The sequence below is a fragment of the Anomaloglossus baeobatrachus genome, chromosome 8 (genome assembly GCF_048569485.1).
Source record: "Anomaloglossus baeobatrachus isolate aAnoBae1 chromosome 8, aAnoBae1.hap1, whole genome shotgun sequence".
NCBI classification, from domain to species: domain Eukaryota; kingdom Metazoa; phylum Chordata; class Amphibia; order Anura; family Aromobatidae; genus Anomaloglossus; species Anomaloglossus baeobatrachus.
The window spans coordinates 194531192-194559147 of NC_134360.1; the positions used below are offsets into that span (position 1 = coordinate 194531192).

General features: G+C 48.9%; 1 protein-coding gene across 1 annotated transcript in view; it reads left to right on the forward strand.

Annotated features, from left to right (window-relative positions):
• CCDC18 (coiled-coil domain containing 18) overlaps positions 1 to 27956 on the forward strand; it is a 164600-nt gene that overhangs the window by 121934 nt on the left and 14710 nt on the right. Inside the window, exons 19-24 of the mRNA XM_075322339.1 lie at positions 10604 to 10767; positions 16230 to 16410; positions 17396 to 17495; positions 22287 to 22403; positions 24320 to 24463; positions 26354 to 26557. Of these exons, the coding sequence (XP_075178454.1) occupies positions 10604 to 10767; positions 16230 to 16410; positions 17396 to 17495; positions 22287 to 22403; positions 24320 to 24463; positions 26354 to 26557 (910 nt within the window). The remainder of the gene's footprint in view (positions 1 to 10603; positions 10768 to 16229; positions 16411 to 17395; positions 17496 to 22286; positions 22404 to 24319; positions 24464 to 26353; positions 26558 to 27956) is intronic.

The window sequence follows — 27956 nt, forward strand, 5'->3', positions numbered from 1 at the left end:
TTCAGAGAGGCAATCCAGAATCACCATGCTTGTCCGGATAAGCGTTTCTCTAAGCGCCTTAAGGATACACGTTATCCTTTTCCCCCGGAAGTGGTTAAAGGTTGGATTCAATGTCCCAAAGGGGATCCTCCAATCTCCAGACTGGCGGCTAGATCCATACTTGCAGTGGAAGATGGGGACTCGCTTAAAGATGCCACTGACAGGCAGATGGAGCTCTGGATGAAATCCATCTATGAAGCTATCGGAGCTTCTTTTGCCCCAGCATTCGCAGCCGTATGGGCGCTACAAGCTATATCAGCAGGTCAAGCGAAAATTGAAGCGGCCGCGCCACAAGTGGCTTCCATTACCTCCCAGACCTCGGCAATTGCGTCTTACGCTATGAATGCTGTCCTGGACTCTGTGAGCCGTACGGCAGTTGCGACCGCCAATTCGGTAGTAGTCCGCAGGGCCTTGTGGCTACGGGAGTGGAAGGCAGCTTCCGCTTCCAAAAAAGCGTTTAACCGGTTTGCCAATTTCTGGCGACAGGCTCTTTGGCGAGCGCCTGGATGAAATCATCAAACAATCCAAGGGAAAGGATACATCCTTACCCCAGCCCAAGCAGAACCTCTCCCAACAGAGGAGAGGGCAGTCGAGTTTTCGGTCCTTTCGGGGCGCGGGCAGGTCCCAATTCTCCTCGTCCAAAAGGTCTCAGAAAGAACAAAGGAACTCTGATGCATGGCGGTCTAAGTCACGTCCTAAAAAGGCCATTGGGAGCACCGCTAACAAAGCGGCTGCCTCATGACTTCTACCTCCTCTAGTAGCATCCTCGGTCGGTGGCAGGCTCTCCCGCTTTTGCGACACCTGGCTGCCACAAATAAAAGACCGCTGGGTGAGAGACATTCTGTCTCACGGTTACAAGATAGAGTTCATCTCTCGTCCCCCGACTCGATTCTTCAGGTCTTCTCCGCCTCCCGAGAGAGCCGAGGCTCTTCTGCAGGCGCTGGGCACTCTGAAGGCAGAAGGAGTGGTGGTCCCTGTTCCTCTTCATCAACAGGGCCACGGTTTTTACTCCAACTTGTTTGTGGTCCCAAAGAAGGACGGGTCTTTCCGTCCTGTCCTAGACCTGAAACTTCTCAACAAACGCGTAAAGACCAGGCGGTTCCGGATGGAATCCCTTCGCTCCGTCATCGCCTCAATGTCCCAAGGAGATTTCCTTGCATCGATCGATATCAAAGATGCTTATCTCCACGTTCCGATTGCCCCAGAGCACCAGCGCTTCTTGCGCTTCGCCATAGGAAACGAACACCTGCAGTTCGTGGCACTGCCATTCGGCCTGGCAACAGCCCCACGGGTTTTCACCAAGGTTATGGCTACTGTAGTAGCGGTCCTCCATTCTCAGGGTCACTCGGTGATCCCGTACTTGGACGATCTGTTGATCAAGGCACCCTCTCTAGAGGCATGCCAACACAGCCTCGACGCTACCCTGGAGACTCTCCAGAGTTTCGGGTGGATCATCAATTTTCCAAAGTCAAATCTGACACCGGCCCAATCGCTCACATACCTTGGCATGGAGTTTCATACCCTCTCAGCGATAGTGAAGCTTCCGCTGATCAAGCAGCGGTCACTACAGACAGGGGTACAATCTCTCCTTCAAGGCCAGTCACACCCCTTGAGGCGCCTCATGCACTTCCTGGGGAAGATGGTGGCAGCAATGGAAGCAGTCCCTTTCGCGCAGTTTCACCTGCGTCCTCTTCAATGGGACATCCTACGCAAATGGGACAGGAAGCCGACGTCCCTCGACAGGACCGTCTCCCTCTCTCAGGCGACCAAAGCTTCCCTTCGGTGGTGGCTTCTTCCCACTTCATTGTCGAAGGGGAAATCCTTCCTACCCCCATCCTGGGAAGTAGTCACGACGGACGCAAGTCTGTCAGGGTGGGGAGCGGTTTTTTCTCCACCACAGGACTCAGGGTACGTGGACCCGGCAAGAGTCCTCGCTTCAGATCAATGTTCTGGAAATTCGGGCAGTGTATCTTGCCCTGAAAGCGTTCCAGCAGTGGCTGGAAGGCAAGCAGATCCGAATTCAGTCGGACAAATCTACAGCGGTGGCATACATCAACCACCAAGGCGGCACACGCAGTCGACAAGCCTTCCAGGAAGTCCGGCGGATTTTGATGTGGGTGGAAGCCACGGCCTCCACCATATCCGCAGTTCACATCCCAGGCGTGGAAAACTGGGAAGCAGATTATCTCAGTCGCCAGGGCATGGACGCAGGGGAATGGTCCCTTCACCCGGACGTGTTTCAGGAGATCTGTTGCCGCTGGGGGGTGCCGGACGTCGACCTCATGGCGTCCCGGCACAACAACAAGGTACCAACGTTCATGGCACGGTCTCAAGATCCCAGAGCTCTGGCGGCAGACGCCTTAGTTCAGGATCGGTCGCAGTTTCAGCTCCCTTATGTGTTTCCTCCGCTGGCACTGTTGCCCAGAGTGTTACGCAAGATCAGGGCCGACTGCCGCCGCGCCATCCTCGTCGCTCCAGACTGGCCGAGGAGGTCGTGGTACCCGGATCTGTGGCATCTCACGGTCGGCCAACCGTGGGCACTACCAGACCGTCCAGACTTGCTGTCTCAAGGGCCGTTTTTCCATCTGAATTCTGCGGCCCTCAACCTGACTGTGTGGCCATTGAGTCCTGGATCCTAGCGTCTTCAGGGTTATCTCAAGAAGTCATTGCCACTATGAGACAGGCTAGGAAACCAACGTCCGCCAAGATTTATCACAGGACGTGGAAAATTTTCCTGTCGTGGTGCTCTGCTCAGGGTTTTTCTCCCTGGCCATTTGCATTACCTACTTTTCTGTCCTTCCTTCAATCTGGACGGGAAAAGGGTTTGTCGCTCGGTTCCCTTAAGGGACAAGTTTCAGCGCTCTCTGTGTTTTTCCAGAAGCGCCTAGCTAGACTTCCACAGGTACGCACGTTCCTGCAGGGAGTTTGTCACATCGTTCCACCTTACAAGCGGCCGTTAGAACCCTGGGATCTAAACAGGGTGCTGATGGTTCTTCAGAAACCACCATTCGAGCCAATGAGAGATATTTCTCTCTCACGCCTTTCGCAGAAAGTGGTTTTTCTAGTAGCAGTCACTTCACTTCGGAGAGTGTCTGAGCTAGCAACGTTGTCGTGCAAAGCCCCTTTTCTGGTTTTTCACCAGGACAAGGTGGTTCTACGTCCGGTTCCGGAGTTTCTCCCTAAGGTGGTATCCCCCTTTCATCTCAATCAGGATATTTCCTTACCCTCTATTTATCCTCATCCAGTTCACCAATGTGAAAAGGATTTGCACTTGTTAGATCTGGTGAGAGCACTCAGACTCTACATTTCTCGTACGGCGCCCCTGCGCCGCTCGGATGCACTCTTTTTCCTTGTCGCTGGCCAGCGTAAAGGGTCACAGGCTTCCAAATCAACCCTGGCTCGGTGGATCAAGGAGCCAATTATCGAAGCTTACCGTTCGGCTGGGCTTCCGGTTCCCTCAGGGCTGAAGGCCCATTCTACCAGAGCCGTGGGAGCGTCCTGGGCTTTGAGGCACCAGGCTGCGGCTCAACAGGTGTGTCAGGCGGCTACCTGGTCGAGCCTGCACACTTTCACGAAGCACTATCAGGTGCATACCTATGCTGCGGCGGATGCCAGCCTAGGTGGACGAGTCCTTCAGGCGGCGGTTGCCCACCTGTAGGAAAGGGCCGTTTTACGGCTTTCTTACGAGGTATTATTTTACCCACCCAGGGACTGCTTTTGGACGTCCCAATTGTCTGGGTCTCCCAATAGAGCGAAAAAGAAGAAGGGAATTTTGTTTACTTACCGTAAATTCCTTTTCTTCTAGCTCTAATTGGGAGACCCAGCACCCGCCCCTGTTTTTTTGTGTACACATGTTGTTCATGTTGAATGGTTTCAGTTCTCCGAGTTTCCTTCGGATTGAAGTTAAACCAGTTTATAATTATTTTTTCCTCCTTCTTGCTTTTGCACCAAAACTGAGCAGCCCGTGGGAGCACGGGGGGTGTATTGGCAGAAGGGGAGGGGCCTAACACTTTTAAGTGTAGTACTTTGTGCGGCCTCCGGAGGCATAGCCTATACACCCAATTGTCTGGGTCTCCCAATTAGAGCTAGAAGAAAAGGAATTTACGGTAAGTAAACAAAATTCCCTTCTTTTCTTGGACGTGTCAAAGGTGCGTATTGCCCTTCGAAAGCCGTGTTTATGGCACACGTGTGTTCTCAGTGTGTTATCTGTGAGATTTTTTTTTCTCAGACGTGTGTTTTCTCCGGTGCGTGTCACACGGAACACATCCGTGTGGTCCTTATGCGTTCTGTGTGACACCCATGATGCCGGAGAAAAACTGACATGTCTACGTGTGGAGCACATGGGCACAAGTATGCTCCACACGGACACACGGTCCGGGTGGCTTTACGTGTGTGTGCCTATTACCATAGGGTAACATTGGTGCACGTGTGCTCGTGCCGCCGGTATGTGTAAAAACATGGCAAACATATACTGGCGGCACGGAATTGTGTTGCAGGCCTTCATCACAGTAGAGAGTGTGCTAAACTAGCCGACTTTGTCCAGCAATAATAATCTCCTGAAGCTAAAACAAACATTGCAGATAACAAACATTCATTGTGATATAAGGTGCATCGCAGAAATCTGTGGTAACTGATAGTTAGATATAGATATCTAATGTATCAAGAGCTTGATTTTTTTATTATTTTTTATTATTATTATTATTATTATTATTATTTTCTTTATCGTTCCTTTGGGAGACCCAGACCATGGGTGTTTAGCTTCTGCCTCTGGAGGACACACAAAGTATTACACTTAAAAGTGTAGCTCCTCCCTCTGAGCTTATACACCCCCTGGTAGCCAGTCCTAGCCAGTTTATCGCTTTGTGTTCAGGAGGTCATACATCCACACATGCATTCTCATCTGATTTGTTTGACTTTTGGAAAGAGTTTGAAGAAAAGCGGGTCCATGTCTGGACTCCCGGCATGTCCCTTCTCACCCCACTGTGTCGGCGGTGTTGTTAAGGTTGATTTACAAGGCTGAAAGCCTTACATGCCGCGCTCCTTCACCATCCTTTCTGGGCTCTGGCTTGAAGTGGGAGCCAGCACGGTCTCCATGCCTGGCAGGAGTCCGGTCTCCATCCACAGCCCCTTGAGGATTCTGTTGGACCGGAGCGCTCATCCCCAGGGACATGGCCCTGCGTCTCAGCAGCTAAGTACCTGAGACGTTTATGTTGGGGGTCCCGGTTCTTTATTGTAAGGGGAGAGTATGCTGTATGTGATTGTTTTTAACTTTTCCGGCGGGTTCTCTAGCTTTTGCCCGAGACCGCGCCGATGGTGCCTGCTTGTCGGCCTCGCCGCTTAAATTTAGGCCCCGGCTTCGCCGGAGGCCTAGTTTCGTTTTCCTGCCCTCGCATGTCACTCATGCAGAGGGACAGGTTCGGCTCCTCCCGGCGGCCGTTCTACACAGGGGAGGGACACTTCCCACTGCTGGGGCGTCCCTCCTTCCCTGCAGGTCTCTATAGCCCTCCAGTTCCCGCTCTTTTATAGGAACGCCCCTAGGCCCGCCCCCTCTCTTCGCTCCGGCGGCCATTTCTCAGGCAGAGTTCACTCTGCTCTGGGACATCCTGCATTCTGCATCTCTGCTGAGGTGCTGCGCACTGGGGGACCGGGCTTCGGGATCTGGAGGGCACACAACACCGCGCTCAGCGGTCTGGTAAGCTACAGCAGGTCTCCGGTTGTGGACCTCTGTATACCAGCAGCATGTCTCACACAAGGAGCAAGGCCCAGTGGTCTCTCAGGCTGCTTCTGCACCTGTGATTGAACCCCCGGCCTGGGTAGAGTCCTTTTCTAGGTCCATATCCCAGTCATTTGCTGAGTCCATGGGACTTTTGTCCAGGACTTTGATGAATATGCATCAGCCCCCCTCACAGGGTGCCTCTAATACTCTTAACAGAGAACTCCTATCCTCTGACCTCTGTCCATCAGAGCTCACGGAGGATTCATCATCTGATCCCAGACCCCGTCCTTCTAAGAGAAGGCGCAGGGTTTCCTCCCCCTCCCCATCCCACGGCTCTGTCTCAAGAGCTGACTCTCAAGATGAGGAGGATGCCCTCACTGGGGGCTCGGAGGCTATGTATCCCATCGATTTCTCTGAGGGTGACTCAGATCTTAGTGATTTGATTGCTTCTATTAATTCTGTGCTGGATCTCAATCCGCCAGTGTCAGAGGAGCAACTCTCTTTGGCAGAAAAACATCAGTTTACCTCGCCTAAGAGAGTGAAGAGTGTGTTCTTTAACCACTCCAGTTTTCAGACCGCTGTGACCAAACCCAGGGCCTGCCCTGACAAACGCTTTCCAAAGCGTGGTTCTGATGACCGGTTTCCATTTCCACCTGAGGTGGTCAAGGAGTGGTCTCACTCCCCAAAGGTAGACCCTCCGGTGTCTAGGCTCTCAGCCCGGACCGTTGTGTCGGTGGCTGACGGCACCTCACTTAAGGATTCCACTGACCGTCAGATTGACCTTCTGGCCAAATCTGTGTATGAAGCTGCAGGGGCCGCGTTTTCCCCGACTTTTGCAGCAGTGTGGGCTCTCAAAGCCATCTCTGCTTCTCTAGAGGAGATGCATTCCCACACCAAGGAATCTATGCCTGAGATGGTTGCCTTAACTGCTCAGGCTTTAGCTTTTTCATCTTATGCCATGTCTGCCATGCTAGAGGCTGCTCACCGCACTGCGGTGGCTTCACCTAATTCTCTTGTTATCCGCAGGATTTTGTGGCTTCGAGAGTGGAAGGCAGATGCTTCTTCCAAGAAGTTTCTTGCTGGGCTCCCTTTTGCTGGTTCACGGCTGTTTGGTGAACAGCTGGATGAAATCATTAAAGAGGCTACTGGCGGGAAGAGTACTTCCATGCCACAAACCAAGACCAGGAAACCCGCCCAGGGTAGGAATCAATCGAGGTTTCGTTCCTTTCGTTCCTCCAACTGGTCATCCTCTAAGCCTTCCGCCTCGTCCGCTAACTCAGCCAAGGATCAGAAATCCAACTGGCGCCCAAAAGCGCGTCTGTAGAAGACCGCAGGAGGTTCTGCCACTAAGGCAGCTTCCTCATGACTCTCGGCCCGCTCCAGCCACGTCCTTAGTCGGTGGCAGGCTCTCCCACTTTGGCGACGCTTGGTTAAAGCAAGTCTCCGATCAGTGGGTGAGAGACATCATATCTCACGGCTACAGGATAGAATTCTCTTCCAGCCCTCCAAACAGATTTTTTCCCTCAACTCCCCCCTGCTCCAAGGCCGCCGCCTTCTCGCAGGCCGTGGCGTCCTTGCAGGCAAACGGAGTGATTGTCCCAGTTCCCGCTCAGGAACGGTTCAGAGGTTTTTACTCAAATCTCTTCCTAGTTCCAAAAAAGGACGGTACCTTCCGGCCCATCCTGGATCTCAAGCTTCTCAACAAGCATGTCCGGGTGCGGGATTTTCGCATGGAGTCTCTGCGATCAGTCATTGCCTCTATGACCCAAGGGGAGTTCCTGGCGTCCATCGACATCAGAGATGCTTATCTACATGTGCCAATCGCAGTGTCACATCAGCGTTGGTTACGTTTTGCGATAAGAGAGGATCAATTGCAATTCGTGGCTCTCCCCTTCGGGTTAGCCACGGCCCCTCGGGTATTCACCAAGGTCATGGCGGCAGTGATTGCGGTCCTGCACCTCCAGGGGTTAGCAGTGCTTCCTTATCTGGACGACCTTCTGGTCAAGGGTCCATCCAGCGCAGACTGTCAGCGGAGTGTTTCGCTCACTCTCGCCACCCTAGCCCAATTCGGGTGGATTGTCAATTTTCCCAAATCCACTCTGACTCCGACCCAGAGTCTCACGTACCTAGGGATGCAGTTCGAGACTTTGCCGGCACTTGTGAAGTTGCCCTTAATCAAACAGCAGTCTCTCCGGCTAGCGGTGCGCTCTCTCCTGAGGCCCCGCCGTTATTCCCTCAGGCGCCTGATGCAGGTGCTGGGTCAAATGGTGGCTTCCATGGAGGCGGTTCCCTTTGCCCAGTTCCATCTGCGTCCTCTGCAGCTGGACATTCTCCGCTGCTGTCCTTCCTCCTTACAGAGGTTAGTGGCTCTGTCGCCACGGACCAGGAACTCTCTTCAGTGGTGGCTTCGACACCTCTCCCTGTCCCAAGGGCGCTCCTTCCTGACTCAGTCCTGGGTGATTCTCACCACGGATGCCAGCCTATCCGGCTGGGGAGCGGTACATCTCTACCACAGAGCACAGGGCACTTGGACTCCGTCCGAGTCAGCCCTTTCAATCAATGTGCTGGAAACCAGAGCTGTGCTTCTAGCTCTCCTAGCCTTTCACCACCTGTTGGCGGGCATGCACATTCGAGTCCAGTCAGACAACGCGACAGCGGTTGCCTACATCAATCACCAAGGCGGGACACGCAGCCGCCTGGCAATGTTGGAGGTCCAACGCATTCTTCAATGGGCGGAGGACTCCACGTCCACCATATCCGCAGTCCACATCCCTGGCGTGGAAAACTGGGATGCAGATTATCTCAGCCGTCAATCCGTGGACGGTGGCGAGTGGTCCCTGCACCCGGCAGTGTTTCAGTCAATCTGCCGCAAGTGGGGCACTCCGGACGTGGACCTAATGGCATCCCGTCACAACAACAAGGTTCCGGTTTACGTGGCTCGCTCCCACGATCCTCAGGCCTTCGCCGCGGACGCTCTGGTTCAAGACTGGTCCCAGTTTCGCCTGTCCTACGTTTTTCCCCCTCTAGCTCTCTTGCCCAGAGTCCTGCGCAGGATCAGAATGGAGGGCCGTCGAGTCATCCTCATTGCACCGGACTGGCCCAGGCGAGCTTGGTATCCGGACCTGCTCCAACTGTCAGTGGAGATGCCGTGGCATCTTCCGGACCGTCCAGACCTGCTCTCGCAAGGTCCGTTTTTCCGCCCGAATTCTGCGGCACTCAAATTGACGGCGTGGCTCTTGAATCCTGGATTTTGACGGCTTCTGGTATTCCTCCTGAAGTCATCTCCACTATGACTCGGGCCCGTAAGTCTTCCTCCGTCAAGATCTATCACAGGACTTGGAAAATTTTCCTGTCCTGGTGTCGCTCTTCCAGCCATTCTCCTTGGCTATTCTCGTTGCCGACCCTTCTGTCTTTTTTACAGTCCGGTTTGCAGCTAGGACTGTCCCTCAACTCTCTCAAGGGACAAGTCTCAGCTCTATCAGTGCTGTTCCAGCGGCGTCTCGCCCGGCTGGCTCAGATCCGCACTTTCATGCAAGGTGCGTCTCACATCATTCCGCCTTATCGGCTGCCCTTGGATCCCTGGGACCTTAACTTGGTCCTCATGGTATTGCAGAAACCCCCCTTTGAGCCTCTTAGGGAGGTTTCTTTGTATCGTCTTTCTCAAAAGGTGGCCTTTCTAGTTGCCATAACTTCTCTCAGGAGAGTCTCTGATTTGGCTGCGCTCTCCTCGGAGTCACCTTTTTTTGTTTTTTCACCAAGACAAGGTAGTTCTCCGTCCGACCCCGGACTTTCTTCCTAAGGTGGTCTCTCCCTTCCACCTTAACCAGGATATTTCCTTGCCTTCCTTCTGTCCGGCCCCTGTTCATCGCTTTGAGAAAGCGCTGCATACTCTAGATCTGGTGCGTGCTCTCCGGATTTATGTGGCTCGCACCGCTGCGCTTAGGCGGTGCGCCTCTCTTTTTGTGCTAACCACAGGGCGGCGCAAGGGTCTCTCTGCTTCTAAGCCGACCTTGGCCCGTTGGATTAGATCGACCATTTCGGACGCCTACCAGAGTACTCAAGTGCCTCCCCCGCCGGGGATCAAAGCACACTCGACCAGAGCTGTCGGTGCCTCTTGGGCTTTTAGGCACCAGGCTACGGCTCAACAAGTCTGTCATGCTGCCACTTGGACTAGCCTGCATACCTTTTCGAAGCACTACCAAGTGCATGCTCATGCTTCGGCAGATGCGAGCTTGGGCAGACGCATCCTTCAGGCGGCTGTCGCCCACTTGTGAAGTTAGGCTCCGCCTACTTCTTAGTTTTTTCTGTTTATTCCCACCCAGGGACAGCTTTGGAACGTCCCATGGTCTGGGTCTCCCAAAGGAACGATAAAGAAAAAGAGAATTTTGTTACTTACCGTAAATTCTTTTTCTTATAGTTCCGTATTGGGAGACCCAGCTCCCTCCCTGTTGCCTGTTGGCAATTTTCTTGTTCCGTGTGTTATCACCGGCTGTTGTCGTGGACAGAGTTTCCGGTTGTTCCGCCTCTTGCTCTGTTCTACTTGTGGGTGGCTATTCTCCTTCAGCTTTTGCACTAAACTGGCTAGGACTGGCTACCAGGGGGTGTATAAGCTCAGAGGGAGGAGCTACACTTTTAAGTGTAGTACTTTGTGTGTCCTCCGGAGGCAGAAGCTAAACACCCATGGTCTGGGTCTCCCAATACGGAACTATAAGAAAAAGAATTTACGGTAAGTAACACAATTCTCTTTATTATTATTATTGTCTGACATTTATCTCTCAAAAGCAATAATTTACTATTAAGTTTTGGGGGTTTTTTGCATGTTTTTTTTTTTTTCTTCTTTTATTCTAGTCAAGTGACATCTGAATTAGGCTTTTGCAAAGAAAAGCTGAGCCAGGCAGACAGACAGCTGATGGTGGCCACTGCTGATGGGGAATCGAAAAGCGACAAATTGAGTCAACTGGAGTTGATGATACAAAGAACAGAAATTGAGCTGAGTGATAAAACCCAACTTGGTAAGACCTGAATTTACTGGATATTACCAGAGAGATTGTAAAGCACAGGCACACTACTGTGTATATACTATAAACGCTATACTGGGAAGAGTAGGGGGCCGAATAAACAAAACATATGTGCATATAAAACCGCACTTTATTGAATATAATAATAAAAAAAAATAGATAAAATAATCAAGGTCACACAACTAAAACCCAACTGAGGTGATTATCCACAAAAGTGCAGAAAATATATAACAAAATACATGCAAAGTGCAAAAATGTATATATATATTCAACAATAGTGATCCACAAAAAACTAGCACATAGTAATTAATATAGTAGTCACTCAAAAACCAGAAAATAATACAAAATCAGAAAAAGGACATGTGTGCACACACTGCTTTTTTGTTGCTTTTTTAGTTCAGTTTTCGGTGCAGTTTGTGGTGCTAAACTGCAGGTATGACCTTCCCCAGCAACGTTTATGAGTAATCCGAAAGGCTGTGCCCACGTTGTTTCTTTTTTGCCTGTGGTTTTGGTTGCAGAAAAAAGATGCAGCATGTCACTTCTTTTCTGCATTTTTCCAACTACGTTTTGCCATTGATAATGTTAAAAAAAAAAAACGCACCGAAAATACATGCGTTTTTTTAATGTGGTTTTTTTTCAGCCAGAGGGTGCGTTTTTAGCTGGAGAAACAAAACTGCAGTGTGCACACATACAGTAGTACCTAAAAGGTTATTTTAAATGGACCAAATGTAATAACACACATGTCCACTAAATGGAGGATAATGAAAGCAGACCACCAGCACCATTTCTTGTGCATTTCTTACTGATACCTAGCAAAAAACACTGACTGAATCTGCTTTCACTATCCTCCATCTAGTGGACATTGTGCTATTACATTTCATTCCATTGAAAAATAAAACAAAAGCTTTTTTTCTAATTTATTAATTTTTTTTGTTTTTGATTACGATATTCATTACTATGTCCAATTTTTTTTTTTCTTTTTTTCAGGATTGATATTTTTGAATGTTTATACATTTTTGCATTATGTATGAAACTAGTTATTTTTTTGTGCACATTGGTGGAGAATTACCCCAGTTTGGTTTTAGTTGTGTGACTTCTCTCCTTTTATCTATTTTTTTTTTTTTATTACTATTCTCAAGTGTGGTTTTCTATGCACATAGGTTTCCTTTATTCGGCCCCCACTCATTCCAGTATAAGTTTTGTGCTTATTTGAGTAGAGCCATTATATATGTTCTGTCCATTACAAGTTTTCTCTTATGTATGTACTATGTAAAAGTGGTTTTAAGTAGTTGCATCTCCACCAGCAGCATCAATTATTTGCAATTTTTTTTTCTTTATCGTTCCTTTGGGAGACCCAGACCATGGGTGTTTAGCTTCTACCTCCGGAGGACACACAAAGTACTACACTTAAAAGTGTAGCTCCTCCCCCTGAGCTTATACACCCCCTGGTGAGCAGACCCAGCCAGTTTATTGCTTTGTGTTCAGGAGGCATACATCCACACATGCATTCTCATATGATTTTTTCCTTTTCGAACGAGATTGAAGAGTGGGGTCCACGTCTGGACCCCCGGCATGTCCCTTCTCACCCCACTGTGTCGGCGGTGTTGTAAGGTTGATTCCTAGGCTGGAGCCTTTACATGCCGTGCTCCTTCACCATCCCTCCTGGGCTCTGGCTTGAAGTGGGAGCCAGCACGGTCTCCATGCTTGGCAGGAGACTGGTCTCCATCCGCAGCCCTTCAGGACCCTGCTGTACCGGAGCGCTCATCCCCAGGGACTTGGCCCTGCGTCTCAGCGCTAAGTACCTGAGACGTTTAGATTTCGGGGTCCCTGTACTTTATTGTTGGGGGAGAGTGTGTTTATTGTGTTTACTGACATTTCCGGCGGGTTCTCTAGCTGTCGCCTGAGAACCGCGCCGATGGTGCCTGCGCGTCGGCCGCGCCGCTCAAATTTAGGCCCCGGCTTCGCTGGAGGCCTAGTTTCTGTTTCACTGCCCTCGCATGTCACTCATGCAGAGGGACAGTCTCGGCTCCTCCCGGCGGCCGTTCTGTACAGGGGAGGGACACTCCCCACTGCAGTGTGTGTCCCCTCCCCTGTAGGTCTCTATGGCCCTCCAGATCCCGCTCCTCAAGCAAGTCCCGCCCCCTCTCTTCGCTCCGGCGGCCATTTTCTCAGCGTTCTCTCTGCGATCAGTCATTGCAGCGCTGGTCTGCAGCATCTCTGCTGAGGTGCTGTGCTTGGGGGTCCGGGCTTCGGGATCTGGAGGGCACACAACACCGCTCCAGCAGTCTGGTAAGCCACAACCAGTCTCCAGTTGTGGACCTCTGTATATACTCTCTGGGGTTCATTCTCTGGCAGAGCCCCCACTCCAGCAGCATGTCTCACACGAGGAGCAAGACCCCAAAGCTTTATGCTGTATGCGCTGCATGTAAGCTCCTGCTGCCTGAACCGAGCACCTTCCCACATTGTGATGCCTGCTCTAACTTGGCGGTGCCACAGCCTGGAGTCTCACCCCCAGTGGTTTCTCAGGCTACTCCTGCTCCTGTGGCTGAACCCCCGGCTTGGGTAGAATCCTTTTCTAGGTCTATCTCCCAGTCTTTTGATGAGTCCATGGGACTTCTGTCCAGGACGTTGATGAATATGCATCAGCCCCCTTCACAGGGTGCCTCTGCTGCTAGGGGTCCCTCAGGACCGGAGCTCACAGAGGATTCATCATCAGGGCCCAGACCCCGTCCTCCTAAGAAGAGACGCAGGGTTCCCTCTCCCTCCTCCTCCCGTGGCTCTGATTCCAGAGCGGACTCGCAGGATGAGAAGGATGCCTTTACAGGGGGCTCGGAGGCTAACTCCATGTGCCCCATTGATCTGTCCGAAAGTGACTCAGATCTTAGTGACTTGATTGCTTCTATTAATTCTGTACTGGATCTCAATCCGCCAGTATCAGAGGAGCAACCCTCTCTGGCAGAAAAGCACCAGTTTACCTTGCCTAAGAGAGCAAAGAGTGTGTTCTTTAACCACTCCAGTTTTCAGGCCGCTGTGACCAAGCCCAGGGCCTGTCCTGACAAGCGCTTCCCAAAGCGTGGTTCTGATGACCGTTTTCCCTTTCCACCTGAGGTGGTCAAGCAGTGGGCTCAGTCCCCAAAGGTAGACCCTCCGGTGTCTAGGCTCGCAGCCCGGACCATTGTGTCGGTGGCTGATGGCACTTCCCTTAAGGATTCCACTGACCGCCAGATTGACCTTCTGGCCAAATCCGTGTATGAAGCGGCGGGGGCCGCGTTTTCTCCGACTTTTGCAGCAGTGTGGGCTCTCAAGGCCATCTCTGCTTCTCTGGAGGAGATGCATTCCCTCACCAGGAAATCTATGCCCGAAATGGATGCCTTAACTTCCCAAGCTTCGGCCTTTTCATCCTATGCCATGTCTGCCATGCTGGAGGCTTCTCACCGCACTGCGGTGGCTTCGGCTAATTCCCTCGCTATCCGCAGAATCTTGTGGCTTCGAGAGTGGAAGGCAGATGCTTCTTGAAAGAAGTACCTTGCTGGGCTCCCTTTTGCTGGGTCCCGGCTGTTCGGAGAACAGCTGGATGACATTATTAAGGAAGCTACTGGCGGGAAGAGTACTTCCATGCCTCAAACTAAAGCCAGGAAACCTGTCCAGGGTAGGAATCAGTCGAGGTTTCGCTCCTTTCGTCCCTCCAACTGGTCGTCCTCTAAGCCCTCGGCCTCGTCCGCTAACTCAGCCAAGGACCAGAAATCCAACTGGCGCACAAAAGCGCGTCCACAGAAGACCACAGGAGCTGCTGCCACTAAGGCAGCCTCCTCGTGACTATCTGCCCGCTCCAGCAACGTCCTTAGTCGGTGGCAGGCTCTCCCACTTTGGCGACGCTTGGTTTCAGCACGTCTCCGATCAGTGGGTGAGAGATATCATCTCCCACGGCTACAGGATAGAATTCTCTTCCAGTCCGCCGCACAGATTTTTTCTCTCAACTCCCCCCTGCTCCAAGGCCGCCGCCTTCTCACAGGCCGTGGCAGCCTTACAGGCCAATGGAGTAATTGTACCGGTTCCCGCCCGGGAACGGTTCAGAGGTTTCTACTCAAATCTCTTCCTAGGTCCCAAAAAGGACGGTACCTTCCGGCCCATCCTGGATCTGAAGCTTCTCAACAAGCATGTTCAGGTGCGGCGCCATCGCATGGAGTCTCTGCGATCAGTCATTGCCTCTATGTCCCAAGGAGATTTCCTGGCATCCATCGACATCAGAGATGCCTATCTGCATGTGCCAATTGCAGTGTCACACCAGCGTTGGCTATGTTTTGCAGTAGGAGAAGATCCCTTCCAATTCGTGGCTCTCCCCTTCGGGTTGGCCACGGCTCCTCGGGTATTCACCAAGGTCATGGCAGCAGTGATTGCAGTTCTGCACCTCCAGGGGTTGGCAGTGATTCCTTACCTGGACGACCTTCTAGTCAAGGCTTCATCCAGCGCAGACTGTCAGCGGAGTGTCTCGCTCACTCTCTCCACTCTAGCTCAATTCGGGTGGCTGGTCAATCTGCCCAAATCCACTCTGACTCCGACCCAGAGTCTCGCGTACCTAGGAAAGCAGTTCGAGACCTTGACGGCACTTGTGAAGTTGCCCTTAGTCAAACAGCAGTCCCTCCAGCTAGCGGTGCGCTCTCTGCTGAGGCCCCGCCGTTATACCCTCAGGCGTCTGATGCAGGTGCTGGGTCAAATGGTGGCGTCCATGGAGGCGGTTCCCTTTGCCCAGTTCCATCTGCGCCCCCTGCAGCTGGACATTCTCCGCTGTTGGGACAAGCGGCCTTCCTCCTTACACAGGTTAGTGGCTCTGTCGCCACAAACCAGGAGCTCTCTTCAGTGGTGGCTTCGGCCCCTCTCCCTGTCCCAGGGGCGTTCCTTCCTGGCCCCGTCCTGGGTGATTCTCACCACGGATGCCAGCCTATCCGGCTGGGGAGCGGTACATCTCCACCACAGAGCACAGGGCACTTGGACTCCATCCGAGTCAGCCCTTTCAATCAATGTGCTGGAAACCAGAGCCGTGTTTCTAGCTCTCCTAGCTTTTCAATACAATATGCACCCAGAACTGCTCTTGGCTCTGTGTGCATATTGCACCTCACATGTTTAATTTAATTGATCGGCCTGTCCCATCAAAATTAGGCAATTTTTCGGTGTCTATGAGTTGGGCCTTTGGAGAGACATTCTGCTTATGGCTATTTACAGCTCCATCTGACCCAGAAGGTGGATTGGACAAGTGCGCTTTACTAAGAAACCAAACACTGGAGCCCTAGCAAGTATTTGATGAGACTGCTCCAGATCATATGCTAGGGCACATTTTACACATCCTCTATATTGAAACTGATTATAAAAGATCAAAATATTTTAAGGACTATATGTGAATAGTCTTAGTTTTGACGTTCGAGCAAAAATAATTATGGCTACATTTCTGTTATTTTAAGTGGCTTTGCTACAAGAAAGATTAGCTATCGCTGAGAATGATCTGATCAAAAAGGAACAGATTGAGACAGAATTGCAGAACAACACAAAACATGTGGAGGAGCTGCAAGAGACGCTCACGAAGACTCACTTGTCAGTGGAGGAGAAGGAAGTGATCATACAAACCCTCCGAGAAGAATTAATGTGAGTGTGTGAATATTTGTAATATTCTTTTATAATAATATACAATTTACTGATAATTGTAAACAAAAAATACATGGCTAATTATATATTCACTGAGGGAAACAAACTGAAGGTTCCCACAGGGGAAGTGCCTACTTCGATGAACATTATATACATTATATAAATATCAGGATAGTCATGCAATTCTTATGACTATCCTGATATTTATATAATTTTATATCTGTGTTAATAAAATTTGATACTTTTTGCATTCCATTTTCGTGCCAATTCTCTTCTTGCTCTTTGTTTATAATTTACTGATAATATTTACTGTATATATGTGCTAGAACAATATAAAGTATTTTTCAGATTGTAAGGCGCACTTTTCTTCCCCAAAATTTGGGAGTCTTATCTGAAGGTAGCTTACCGGGGGTGGAGGAGAGGGGTCACAGGAGGCCGGGAAAATGCTGTGGCGGCTGATGTAGTGCTGCAGCTCTGCAGCGGCGGTCTTAAGGAAAATGGCACCTGGAGTTGGCGCTTGTGCAGATGAGAATCTCAGCTTGTTATTGAGCCGAGAGTTCAATCTGCGCATGCGCTGACTCCGGGTGCCATTTCTTTGAAGCCCGCAGCTGCCCCAACCCAGCCGCCGCTGCACCAGCACATGCAACAAACATTCTCATAACCTTTTATGCAAAAATGTTTGAACATTTTCATATTTTTAACTTCTATTAATTTACCTGGTAGACTGCATCTTTCTGCTTTTTATGCCAAATGAGCGTGATGTTTTCTGTATTGCCAACCGGTTATATAAGGTTCTCAGTCACTTTTTTTTCTTTTTCTAAGATATTAATTTATTTTCAAATTGAAGATCCTGCAGGCAATTGTCTTTTACATTGTGCACATTGGTATTGGCTATGTATCGACCACCCCCCACTCCTCCCCCTTTTTTTATTATTTATTTATTTTAATATTTCTTTTTCTTAATATGCTTTATTGTAAATTACAGAACATGCAAAGCAGAGATAGAAGACCGAGACCATGAGCTGCTTGACTTGGACCAGGCCCTGAAAGACCGGAACTGGGAGCTAAAACAAAGAGCAGTCCAAGTTGGTATTAGACAATTGCTCGATATGTTATCAACATCTCTTGTAAACTTTATATGTAACTACTATTGTAGTGTGTGATATGGTAACGTGTCAGATGGAAATATACCTTACAGGCTCTTTTTAGAAACCACAAGATACCTTTTTAAATACATGTATGAGGCCAATAACATAAGTAATATATCCAACAAAAAACAAAGTTTACGGCCAAAATATAACAAGTTTATTGATCAAATCACATAATTACATAATACAACAAAGTACCACAGGTATAAAAAGGGGGGGGAGGGGGCAGAGGAAAAGAATTAATCAGTATAGGAAAGGAAAAAGTCTACCAGTATATCCATTATTTTAAAAGTATAAATATAAAGTGCAAAATGCTCGGATCTATACTGGATAAGTATAAAAGACGATTTCCTCCTTATTAAAGCCAGGAATTAAGGTGCAAGTGCAGCCAATTGCAGCTAAATTTGAGCAAAAAAGCACAGAATTTGCTCAAAGTGCACAACACATATCAATGACAGTGGAGCATGATTACAAATCTATGTCAACTTTGTAGTGGGCACACAGGCAAATAGCTGTTAAAGAAAGCAACCAAAGAAAACCCAATTCCTGGTAGAGTAAGTGAAGTAAAGCTTATAAATAGCACTGTATACCTCTGTCCCGGACCCACGCTTCCGACGTACGTTTCGTCACACTTCTTCAGGGAGCGTCACACGCTCCCTGAAGAAGTGTGACGAAACGTACGTCGGAAGCGTGGGTCCGGGACAGAGGTATACAGTGCTATTTATAAGCTTTACTTCACTTACTCTACCAGGAATTGGGTTTTCTTTGGTTGCTTTCTTTAACAGCTATTTGCCTGTGTGCCCACTACAAAGTTGACATAGATTTGTAATCATGCTCCACTGTCATTGATATGTGTTGTGCACTTTGAGCAAATTCTGTGCTTTTTTGCTCAAATTTAGCTGCAATTGGCTGCACTTGCACCTTAATTCCTGGCTTTAATAAGGAGGAAATCGTCTTTTATACTTATCCAGTATAGATCCGAGCATTTTGCACTTTATATTTATACTTTTAAAATAATGGATATACTGGTAGACTTTTTCCTTTCCTATACTGATTAATTCTTTTCCTCTGCCCCCTCCCCCCCCCTTTTTATACCTGTGGTACTTTGTTGTATTATGTAATTATGTGATTTGATCAATAAACTTGTTATATTTTGGCCGTAAACTTTGTTTTTTGTTGGATATAGGCTCTTTTTAGAGGCCGAAATTGACTCAATCCGTGTAGAATCAATACTTACAGGTCTTATCTAGTTCTCTAATATTGATGGCCTTATCTTTAAGAGCCTAAATACACAACAGATGGCTGTCAGGCAGAACATTTTTTTGCTGACCACAGTCTTTCTCAAATCCCATATACATTTGGTATACCCTTATATACTATATTCTACTCTGCCAAGTGCTCCTTTCTTCTCTCTGCCAGGAGTTGGTGGAGTTGATGCTTGGAAAACAAAAGTATTGTTGGAAATTCAACTGCCATGGTGTTGGTGGAGAGCAGGGGACAAAGGGGCTCCTAGACTGACTCTCAGGCTAGGGAATTCTAGCTATCCCTAATTCCAGAGTTACCTCTGATCTTGAGGATATTTGGGCCACCTTTCTTGCCCTGTTTTTGACCAATCCTGATCTTAACCCCTGGGGAGGGCCGGGGAAGGAGTGATTTAGCAAACAGAAATAGACAAATGGGATACCAAATCTCTATCTCACAGCACCAGTACACACAGAGTTATAAGACAAAAGAGCTTAGGAGGAAAATAAGAGCAGGGATGAAACAAGAAGACAACAGGAGAACGCTACGCACAAAGTAATACAATCACCAGCAGGACTGGGATACAACAGCACACGGACCAACTTAGTAAAAGCTATAGTTGGCATAGGAAGACAGGCTCCACCATCTTAAAAAGGCAAGGAGTGACTGTGATAGGTCTCCCACACCATGTGATCCAAGATGTAAACAGCAGGCTAGCATAAATTAACTCCCGTAAGCCCGATCACTAATGAGCACACAGCTGGTCGACGCCAGAGCCTGTCTGTAACTCAGAAGCACCAAAGAAGGCATAGTGTGGAGTGTCAGATTCTGCAGTGTAAACAGCGTCAGATGCCGCCATGACACTCTGCAAGCTTAGAGCCAAACACCGTGTGACACCAACAGGCTGAATCTTTCTATTCCATAAGAATCTTGAGTCAAGAGGTCCCAATACACATTAGTCTGTTAGCCAATAATGGTGGTTTCGGCCCACTTTAGTCTAATGTGTATTAGGACTTTAGTATTCCCTATCAATATTTATAGCAGTGGAGGAGCACTGTACTCCTGAGATGTTGTCACCTTCATTATTTACCTTGGTTCATACTTCACAATACCAGTCATTCAGTAGTGCATGTGCTGCACTTTAACCACATTTAAAACACCTGATTGGCCGCAGTGCCAAGAGTTGAACCCCCACCAATCCAATATCGTTGGCCTATTCTACAGCTAGGCTATCCGGTTTAAAGAACAAGATGACCCCTGATTTTAAAAGATATATAATGTAAATATATATACATATACATACATACCCGGGTGTTGCCCGGGATAGTAACGGTCTGTCTCTCTCCCAGTCTCTGTCTGTGTGTCGCTGTCTGTATCTTTCCTTGTCTGTCTGTGTCTATCTGTCTCAATCTCTGTATCTGTCTGTGTGTGTGTGTGTGTCTCTCTCTCTCTCGCTGTCTCTTTGCCCGGGCTGTCTCTTTGCCCGGGCTGTCTCTTTGCCCGGGCTGTCTCTTTGCCCGGGCTGTCTCTTTGCCCGGGCTGTCTCTTTGCCCGGGCTGTCTGTCTGTCTGTCTCTGTCTCTCTCTAAACGTCTCTCCACTGACATCATATTACCATTTTGTTCCTATAGCAACTACTGACAGTTACTATTAATGACCTTTAGCTCCCACCTCCATTCAGTTAAATGGAGACATGTTTTTTTGAGTGTAACTGTAAAGCATGGGGTTAAATTTTCCTGTCAAAACATAGTCTATGACGTTCCCTGAGTCACATGGGGCGTCTGTGCAAAATTTCGTGATTGTAAATGCGACGGCGCATTAGCGGACATACACACATGCACTGAGCTTTTATATTTATATATATATTTAACATCCCCCATGCTGCGCACCCCCTATCGTGGTCCACGATATATATATAATATAGCCTCTGTCTGTCTGTCTGTCTTGCTCCAAAATTGTGTCACAGTGACATTGTGTCCTTACAGCGACAACCGTCGATTCGCCGCTCGGCTCGCCCTGGCCCCGCCCCCCGCATGGATTAACCGTTTGGCCAGGCCCGCCCCCCGCACGCGATGCCCGCTAGGCCACGCCCCCCGCACGCGATGCTCGCTAGGCCACGCCCCAGCACACACGATGCCCGTTAGGCCACGCCTGCGCACGCGATGCCTGCTAGGCCACGCCCCCCGCACACGATGCCCACTAGGCCACGCCCCCCGCATACGATGGGCACCTGTACACCTCCCCCCCAGGACAACTCCTCCCATTATACTCCTCTTTCCCCAGGACTACTCCTCCCATTAAACTCCTCCTATTATAATCCTCCTATTATACTCCTCTCTGAGGGGTTCGCAGCATGGGAGATGGAGCACGATGGGGAGTGCAGCATGGGGGATGGAGCACGATGGGGGGTGCCCAGAATGGGGGGATGAAACACGATGGGGGTGCGCAGCATGGGGGGATGGAGCACAATGGGGGTGTGCAGCATGGGGAATGGAGCACAATGGGGGATGGAGCACGATGGGGGGTGCAGCATGGGGGATGGAGCACGATGGGGGGTGGACCACGATGGGGGGTGCGCAGCATGGGGGATGGAGCACGATGGGGGATGGAGCACGATGGGGGGTGCCCAGAATGGGGGGATGAAACACGATGGGATGGAGCACGATGGGGGTGCGCAGCATGGGGGATGGAGCACGATGGGGGGTGCACAGCATGGGGGAAGGAGCACAATGGGGGGTGCAGCATGGGGGGGTGCACACCTCCCCCCAAAACACACACACACCGCCACACACGCACCACACAACACACCACACACACACTGGGAACCACAAACACCGCCCTACACAGACACACACAGACAACGCCGCACACACACAACACCCAACACACAAACACCGCGGCATACATAAATATACGCACATACCACGCAACACACACACTGCACAAAACATACCTCCCCCCAAAACACACACACGCACTCCACACCCACACAAACCGCGCAACACACACAGCACCACACACACAGAACGCTGCAGACACACAGCGCTCCACAAACAACGCAACACACACAACGCAACACACATACAACACTGCTCTCACACACCCCACATCCAGACAACACCCAGGACATTTACAGCACCCTACACAAACACTGGCAACTACACACAACTATATATATAAAAAAATCATACATTAACTACACAATACGTAAATTTTAGAATACCCGATGCGTTAGAATCGGGCCACCTTCTAGTGTGTGTGTGTGTGTGTGTGTGTATATATATATATATATATATATATATATATATATATATATATATATATATATATATATATATATATATATATATATATATATATATATATATATATATAATATTTAATATGTAAATATAACCTAACATGACATGATGTGGGTATAACAAAAGGAGACACATTCTTTTCACACCGCTTTCAATTGAAATTCACTTCACTTTTTCTTTTACAGCTCACTCAGTTGGACATGAGTATTCGGGAGCATAAAGTTGAGCTGCAACAGAAAATTTCTCATCTTGAGAGTTCCTTGAAGAAATCTGAATTGGAAGGACAAGACCATATTAAGCAGGTGAGCAGACCCTGTTTTTAAAGGGAAATCACAATCACATCTATTGTCCGATCTATGGACAGCATAGTATACAGAAGAAGCTGCGAAGAATAATACATAGGTGTGTTGGACAAGATTCAATATAACTGGTATCTTAGTAATTGCAATCTCTGGTGTTTGTATGTATGAGTCCAGTGGGTAGTTTGAAATTGCTGTTCAAGGGTTAAAAAGTTATTAACAAATAAGTACTAAAAGTATGGAGCGCATATACCGTATTTTTCGGACTATAAGACGCACCCTGGTTTTAGAGGAGGAAAATAGGAAAATAAAATTTTAAGCAAAAAATGTGGTCATGACACACTGTTATGGGGCGAGGATCTGCTGCTGACACTGTTATGGGGGTAATGTCCCCAAATTCTCTACTAAGGTGCCGCATCCTGGTAATGATCCTCCTGCCTTGTATATATACATATACAGTATATGTCCCTCATCCTGCTATATACAGTCATCCTGCCTATAGCCGCATCCTGCTATATACTGGCATATGGCTGCATCTTGCTATATAACCCATCATGGCATATGACCCCATCCTGCTATATACCCCCATCCTGTTCATAATATACCCCCATCCTGTTCATAATATACCCCCATCCTGTTCATAATATACCCCCATCCTGTTCATAATATACCCCTATCCTGTTCATAATATACCCCCATCCTGTTCATAATATGCCCCCATCCTGCTCATATGCCCCCATCCTGCTCATATGCCCCCATGCTGCTGATATGACCCCATCCTGCTGATATGACCCCATCTTGCTGATATGACCCCATCCTGCTGATATGACCCCATCCTGCTGATATGACCCCATCCTGCTCATATGACCCCATCCTGCTCATATGACCCCATCCTGCTCATATGACCCCATCCTGCTCATATGACCCCATCCTGCTCATATGACCCCATCCTGCTCATATGACCCCATCCTGCTCATATGACCCCATCCTGCTCATATGACCCCATCCTGCTCATAATATACCCCCATTCTGGTGTATGGCCGCATCCTGTGGCACATAAAAAAAAAATAAACGTTCATACTCACCTCACCTTACCTCACTCCCTGCAGCATCGCTCGTACTCCCGTCTGTGTCAGCAGCAGCGCCGCTGAGTGGAGCCGTCCCCTAAGTACCCTGCTGCATCGCGATCATCTCCTGTGTCTGTGCCGGCGGCTGCGTGTGGACACGTGTGCACAGCGATGATGTCATCACTGTGCACGCCGCTAGTCTCCACCCAGCCGCCGGCACAGACACAGGAGATGATCGCGATGCAGCAGGGTAACCGGGACGGCTCCACTCAGCGGCGCTGCTGCTGACACAGACGGGAGGACGAGCGATGCTGCAGGGGAACGGTGAGTACTGTACACTGATTCACTGCACCCCGCGCTGATAATGATGCACGGGGAGCAGTGAATACAGCCGCACATGATCACTCCAGGCCGTAGTTGCCAGGGGTGATCATGCGGGCCGGCTGTTTATCCCCTGCCCATCATCCCGCCCACCTGTCAGTGCCTGCTTCAGCGCTGAGGGATGATGGGTGGGGGATGGGCGTGCATATTAAATGAGCGGGTCCACGTGGTCACAGCAGGCTGCTGCAGCCTGCTCATGCCCCCGATGACCCGCTCCACCGCAGCACCCACATTCCCCGCAGCCACATTCAGACCATTAGACGCATCCCCCACTTTCCCCCAACATTTGGGGGGGAAAAAATGCGTCTTATGGTCCGAAAAATACGGTAAGTAGATTATCAATGTTTAATTGATACAGCCTGACCGCCATTGATCTATATAATAAAGTGACCGTATAGGTAGGAAAGTGCCAGGCTCCACTCGGAATTAGGGCTCTGTATTCACATTCACAATTCCTGCAATTTGTGACAGATTTCCACTCTTGATGAAAAACTACAAGACGCTCGGGATCAGCTGCGGGAGAAAGATTTTGAGATATTGCAGAAATACCAGCACATAACTCAGCTACAACAAGAAAATGAGAAAAACCAGCGAGTGATCACAGAGCTGGAGCAGGTAAGTGTGAACACGCTGCAAGAATACATCCCGATTATTCAGAGGTTCACGGTTATATTGTATGAATATCTAGTACAACGGCAATACAGTTCAGAAGTAAGCCACACTGGTGTAATAATCTGCAAGGATTTTGAGCTGAAATTAAGGTCCTGTCTGATGACAATTCACCTCAAATACATGTCAGGGAGGATCACATTCAAGTGAATAATAAGCTGCAGCAGTGATGGCAAAGTACCGTATTTTCTGGCGTATAAGACGACTTTTTAACCCCTGAAAATCTTCTCAAAAGTTGGGGGTTGTCTTATACTCCGGGTGTCCTCTTATACAGCGGTGCACGGTGCCGTCATGGCTTTACACACAATGAAAGATAAAGGTGCCTCCAGCCGTAAAGCATTCAACAGTAGTAAAGCCATGACGACAACCTGCAGCGGCCGCTCCGTACACCAGACGCTACCACGGAGGGATCTGTGTGCCTGTGGACTACAAGAAACAGCTGGAGGCACCGTGGGCACGAAGGAGAGGTGAGAATATCTTTTATTGTGTGTAAACAACTACATGACAGCAGGGGGCATTACTATACAATGAGGACATTACAGCAGGAGACATCACTAAACAATAGGGACATTACTCGGGTCGGCTTACACTCGAGTGTATATGATATATGCCAAACTCTATATTTTAACTGGAAAAGTTGGGGGTCGTCTAATACGCCAGAAAATACGATACTACACAGTGTACAGAGTCATGCCAATCCAGGTGCCAACTGGGCTGGAAAGAGTAAATCTGTGAGGGTGCGGTGTGTCCGACCCTCCCCAATCTGATATTGATGACCTTTCCCACGGATAGGTCATTAATATGATAAACCTTGACAATCCCTTTAAAGGGAATCTGTCAACAGGTTTTTGCTACCTTATCTGAGAACAGCATAAAGTAGGCAAGGAGATTCTGAATCCAATGATCTATCACTTAGATTGTGTCAGAACGGCTACAGCCAGTAATCTGAACTTTTAGCTTTAGTCATGTAGCAAAGTCCAGAGGGCTGTCCTACCCACACTAGACTCTCAATAGTGATTGTGCATTGACAGTAAGCTGTCAATCACAGCAAAGGGGGGGAAGGCATGTCAGACTGCCATGCATGTGAGTTTCTAATCCTGTAATTATAAGGGTGCTGCTGCTTAAATATTTCAGATAAAATATCGGACTGTGGCAAAACTGGTATCTCTGAACTTTCTGTATTAACCCTTGCATCATGCTGAATTCACCTTACATAGCAAAAACCTGCTGACAGATTCCCTTTAAAAGGATACTCTTATACTTTATCACCCAATTGACAAAATCTATAATCTCGAACACTATGTAATCTATCTGTTTTGTGATAAATGCAGCATTAGAATTGGTTTTCTGCCCTTCAGTCAAGTCATCCTCCATATAGTGTGTAGTGACCGTTCTCAGATGCCGCGCCTCAACTTGAATTGCAGTACCTGAGAATGGCCATCACACAGTGTATGGCGCTGTGAAGTTCTGGCTCCACATACTGTGCATTTCCAGCTGGCGTGGCACCTACTACGAGCTTGTTGTTAGGTTGTCAGGAAGTGATGAGGGAACGTGCTCACCAATGCTCGTTACTCAATCGAGCATCGGAGTTTAATAATGCTCTAGTTTCCCATTAACTTAGGTTGTACTCGGAACTCGAGTCGCACCCGAGAATCCTGATGCTCAATCGACTAACGAGCAGTGGCGAGCATGCTCGCTCATCACTAGTTGCCAGATGTCAGACCCCTGCCGAACGACTATCAGTGACTTATCCTAATGAAAAAGTCCTGGATTAAGCTTCAACTTTACTGTGTTAATTATAATTATTGGATGGAATCTTTTTTTCCTGTTTTTTAGTCTTTAGGAGAACAGCAAAAATACATCTCTGAACAGCAGCAAGAGGGCGAGGATCTCAGCCAGCAAGTGAGAATGGCACAGGACCGCCTGCAAATAAGTCAGTTTGAGCTCCTGGAGACCCGACAGCAGCTGGCTGGAGCTCAGAAAGAATCAGACAGGCTTACACAAAAGCTGGAGGAAAAGGATCTTCTGTCCAGAGAAAAGGTAAAAGACCTGCCCTTCGATGTGGAATCCAAAACTGCGTGAAACATACACTGCCCATAAAAAGTATAAACTTTTGGATTTTTATTTTATTTTTTTTTTTTTTTTTTAATTTTCCAAAATGATTTATCAGTATACGAGAATCTATGGCAACAGTAAATACCATTGAGTTGAGATGCTAAGACATGTGGTAACAAGAGGTATCTTAGCCACGCTGAACTAAATGGCCCTGATTCATCAAGACCCGCAAGTTTTTTTGCCGGTCTTCATGAGGGGACATGGTAAAGTCAGGCGCTCCTGATTCATGAAGACTTTAGGGTGCTTTACACGCTGCGACATCGCTACCACTATATCGTCGGGGTCATGTCGTTAGTGACGCACATCTTGCGCCGTTAGTGACATCGCAGCGTGTGACACCAAGGAGCGACGATCAACGATTGCAAAAATGTCAAAAATTGTTGATCCTTGACACGTCGCTCCTTTTACAAATATCGTTGGTGGTGCATACCGCTGGTTGTTCGTCGTTCCTGCGGCGTCACACAGCGCTATGTGTGACACCGCAGGAACGACGAATATCTCCTTATCTGCGTCCACCGGCAATGAGGAAGGAAGGAGGTGGGCGGCATGTTCCGGCCGCTCATCTCCGCCCATCCTCTGCTATTGGGCGGCCGCTTAGTGACGTCACTGTGACGCCGAACGCACCTCCCCCTTGAAGGAGGGATTGTTCGGTGGTCTCAGCGACGTCGCTGAAAAGGTATGTGCGTGTGACGCTGCCATAGCGATAATGTTCTCTACGGCAGCGATCACCAAATGTCGCACTAACGATGGGGGCGGGTGCTATCGCTAGCGATGTCGCAGCGTGTAAAGCACCCTTAACTCACCTCCTCATAAATCATGAGCATCTGACTAGCGGTGTGCACCACACCAGGAATCTTATACCAATGCCTAACTGGTATAAGATTCCTGGTGTAAGTAACACTACAACTCTGCATGAATTACAAGAGCTGTGGCATCACGCCCCAACTCCTCCCGCTTTCGCACAGCTGGGAATAACGAGTAAAAATGCTGAAAGTCTAAAAAAAAATTTGTGCAACTCTCAAGTCACAGTCATTTAGTTCCACCCAGAGTGTCACATCTGGCTAAATACACTATTATATATACAGTGGAACCTTGGACTACGAGCATAATCTGTTCCAGGAGCGTGCTCGTAAACAAAGTTCCTCGTATAGCAAAGCAGATTTTCCCATAGGAAATAATTGAAACTCAGAGCGCGCGCGCGCGCACACACACACACACACACACACACACACACACACACACACACACACACACACACTAGCAATGTCCCATCTTGGTCCGATCTTGTGCCATCCTTCACATACACACAAAAAAACAAAAACAT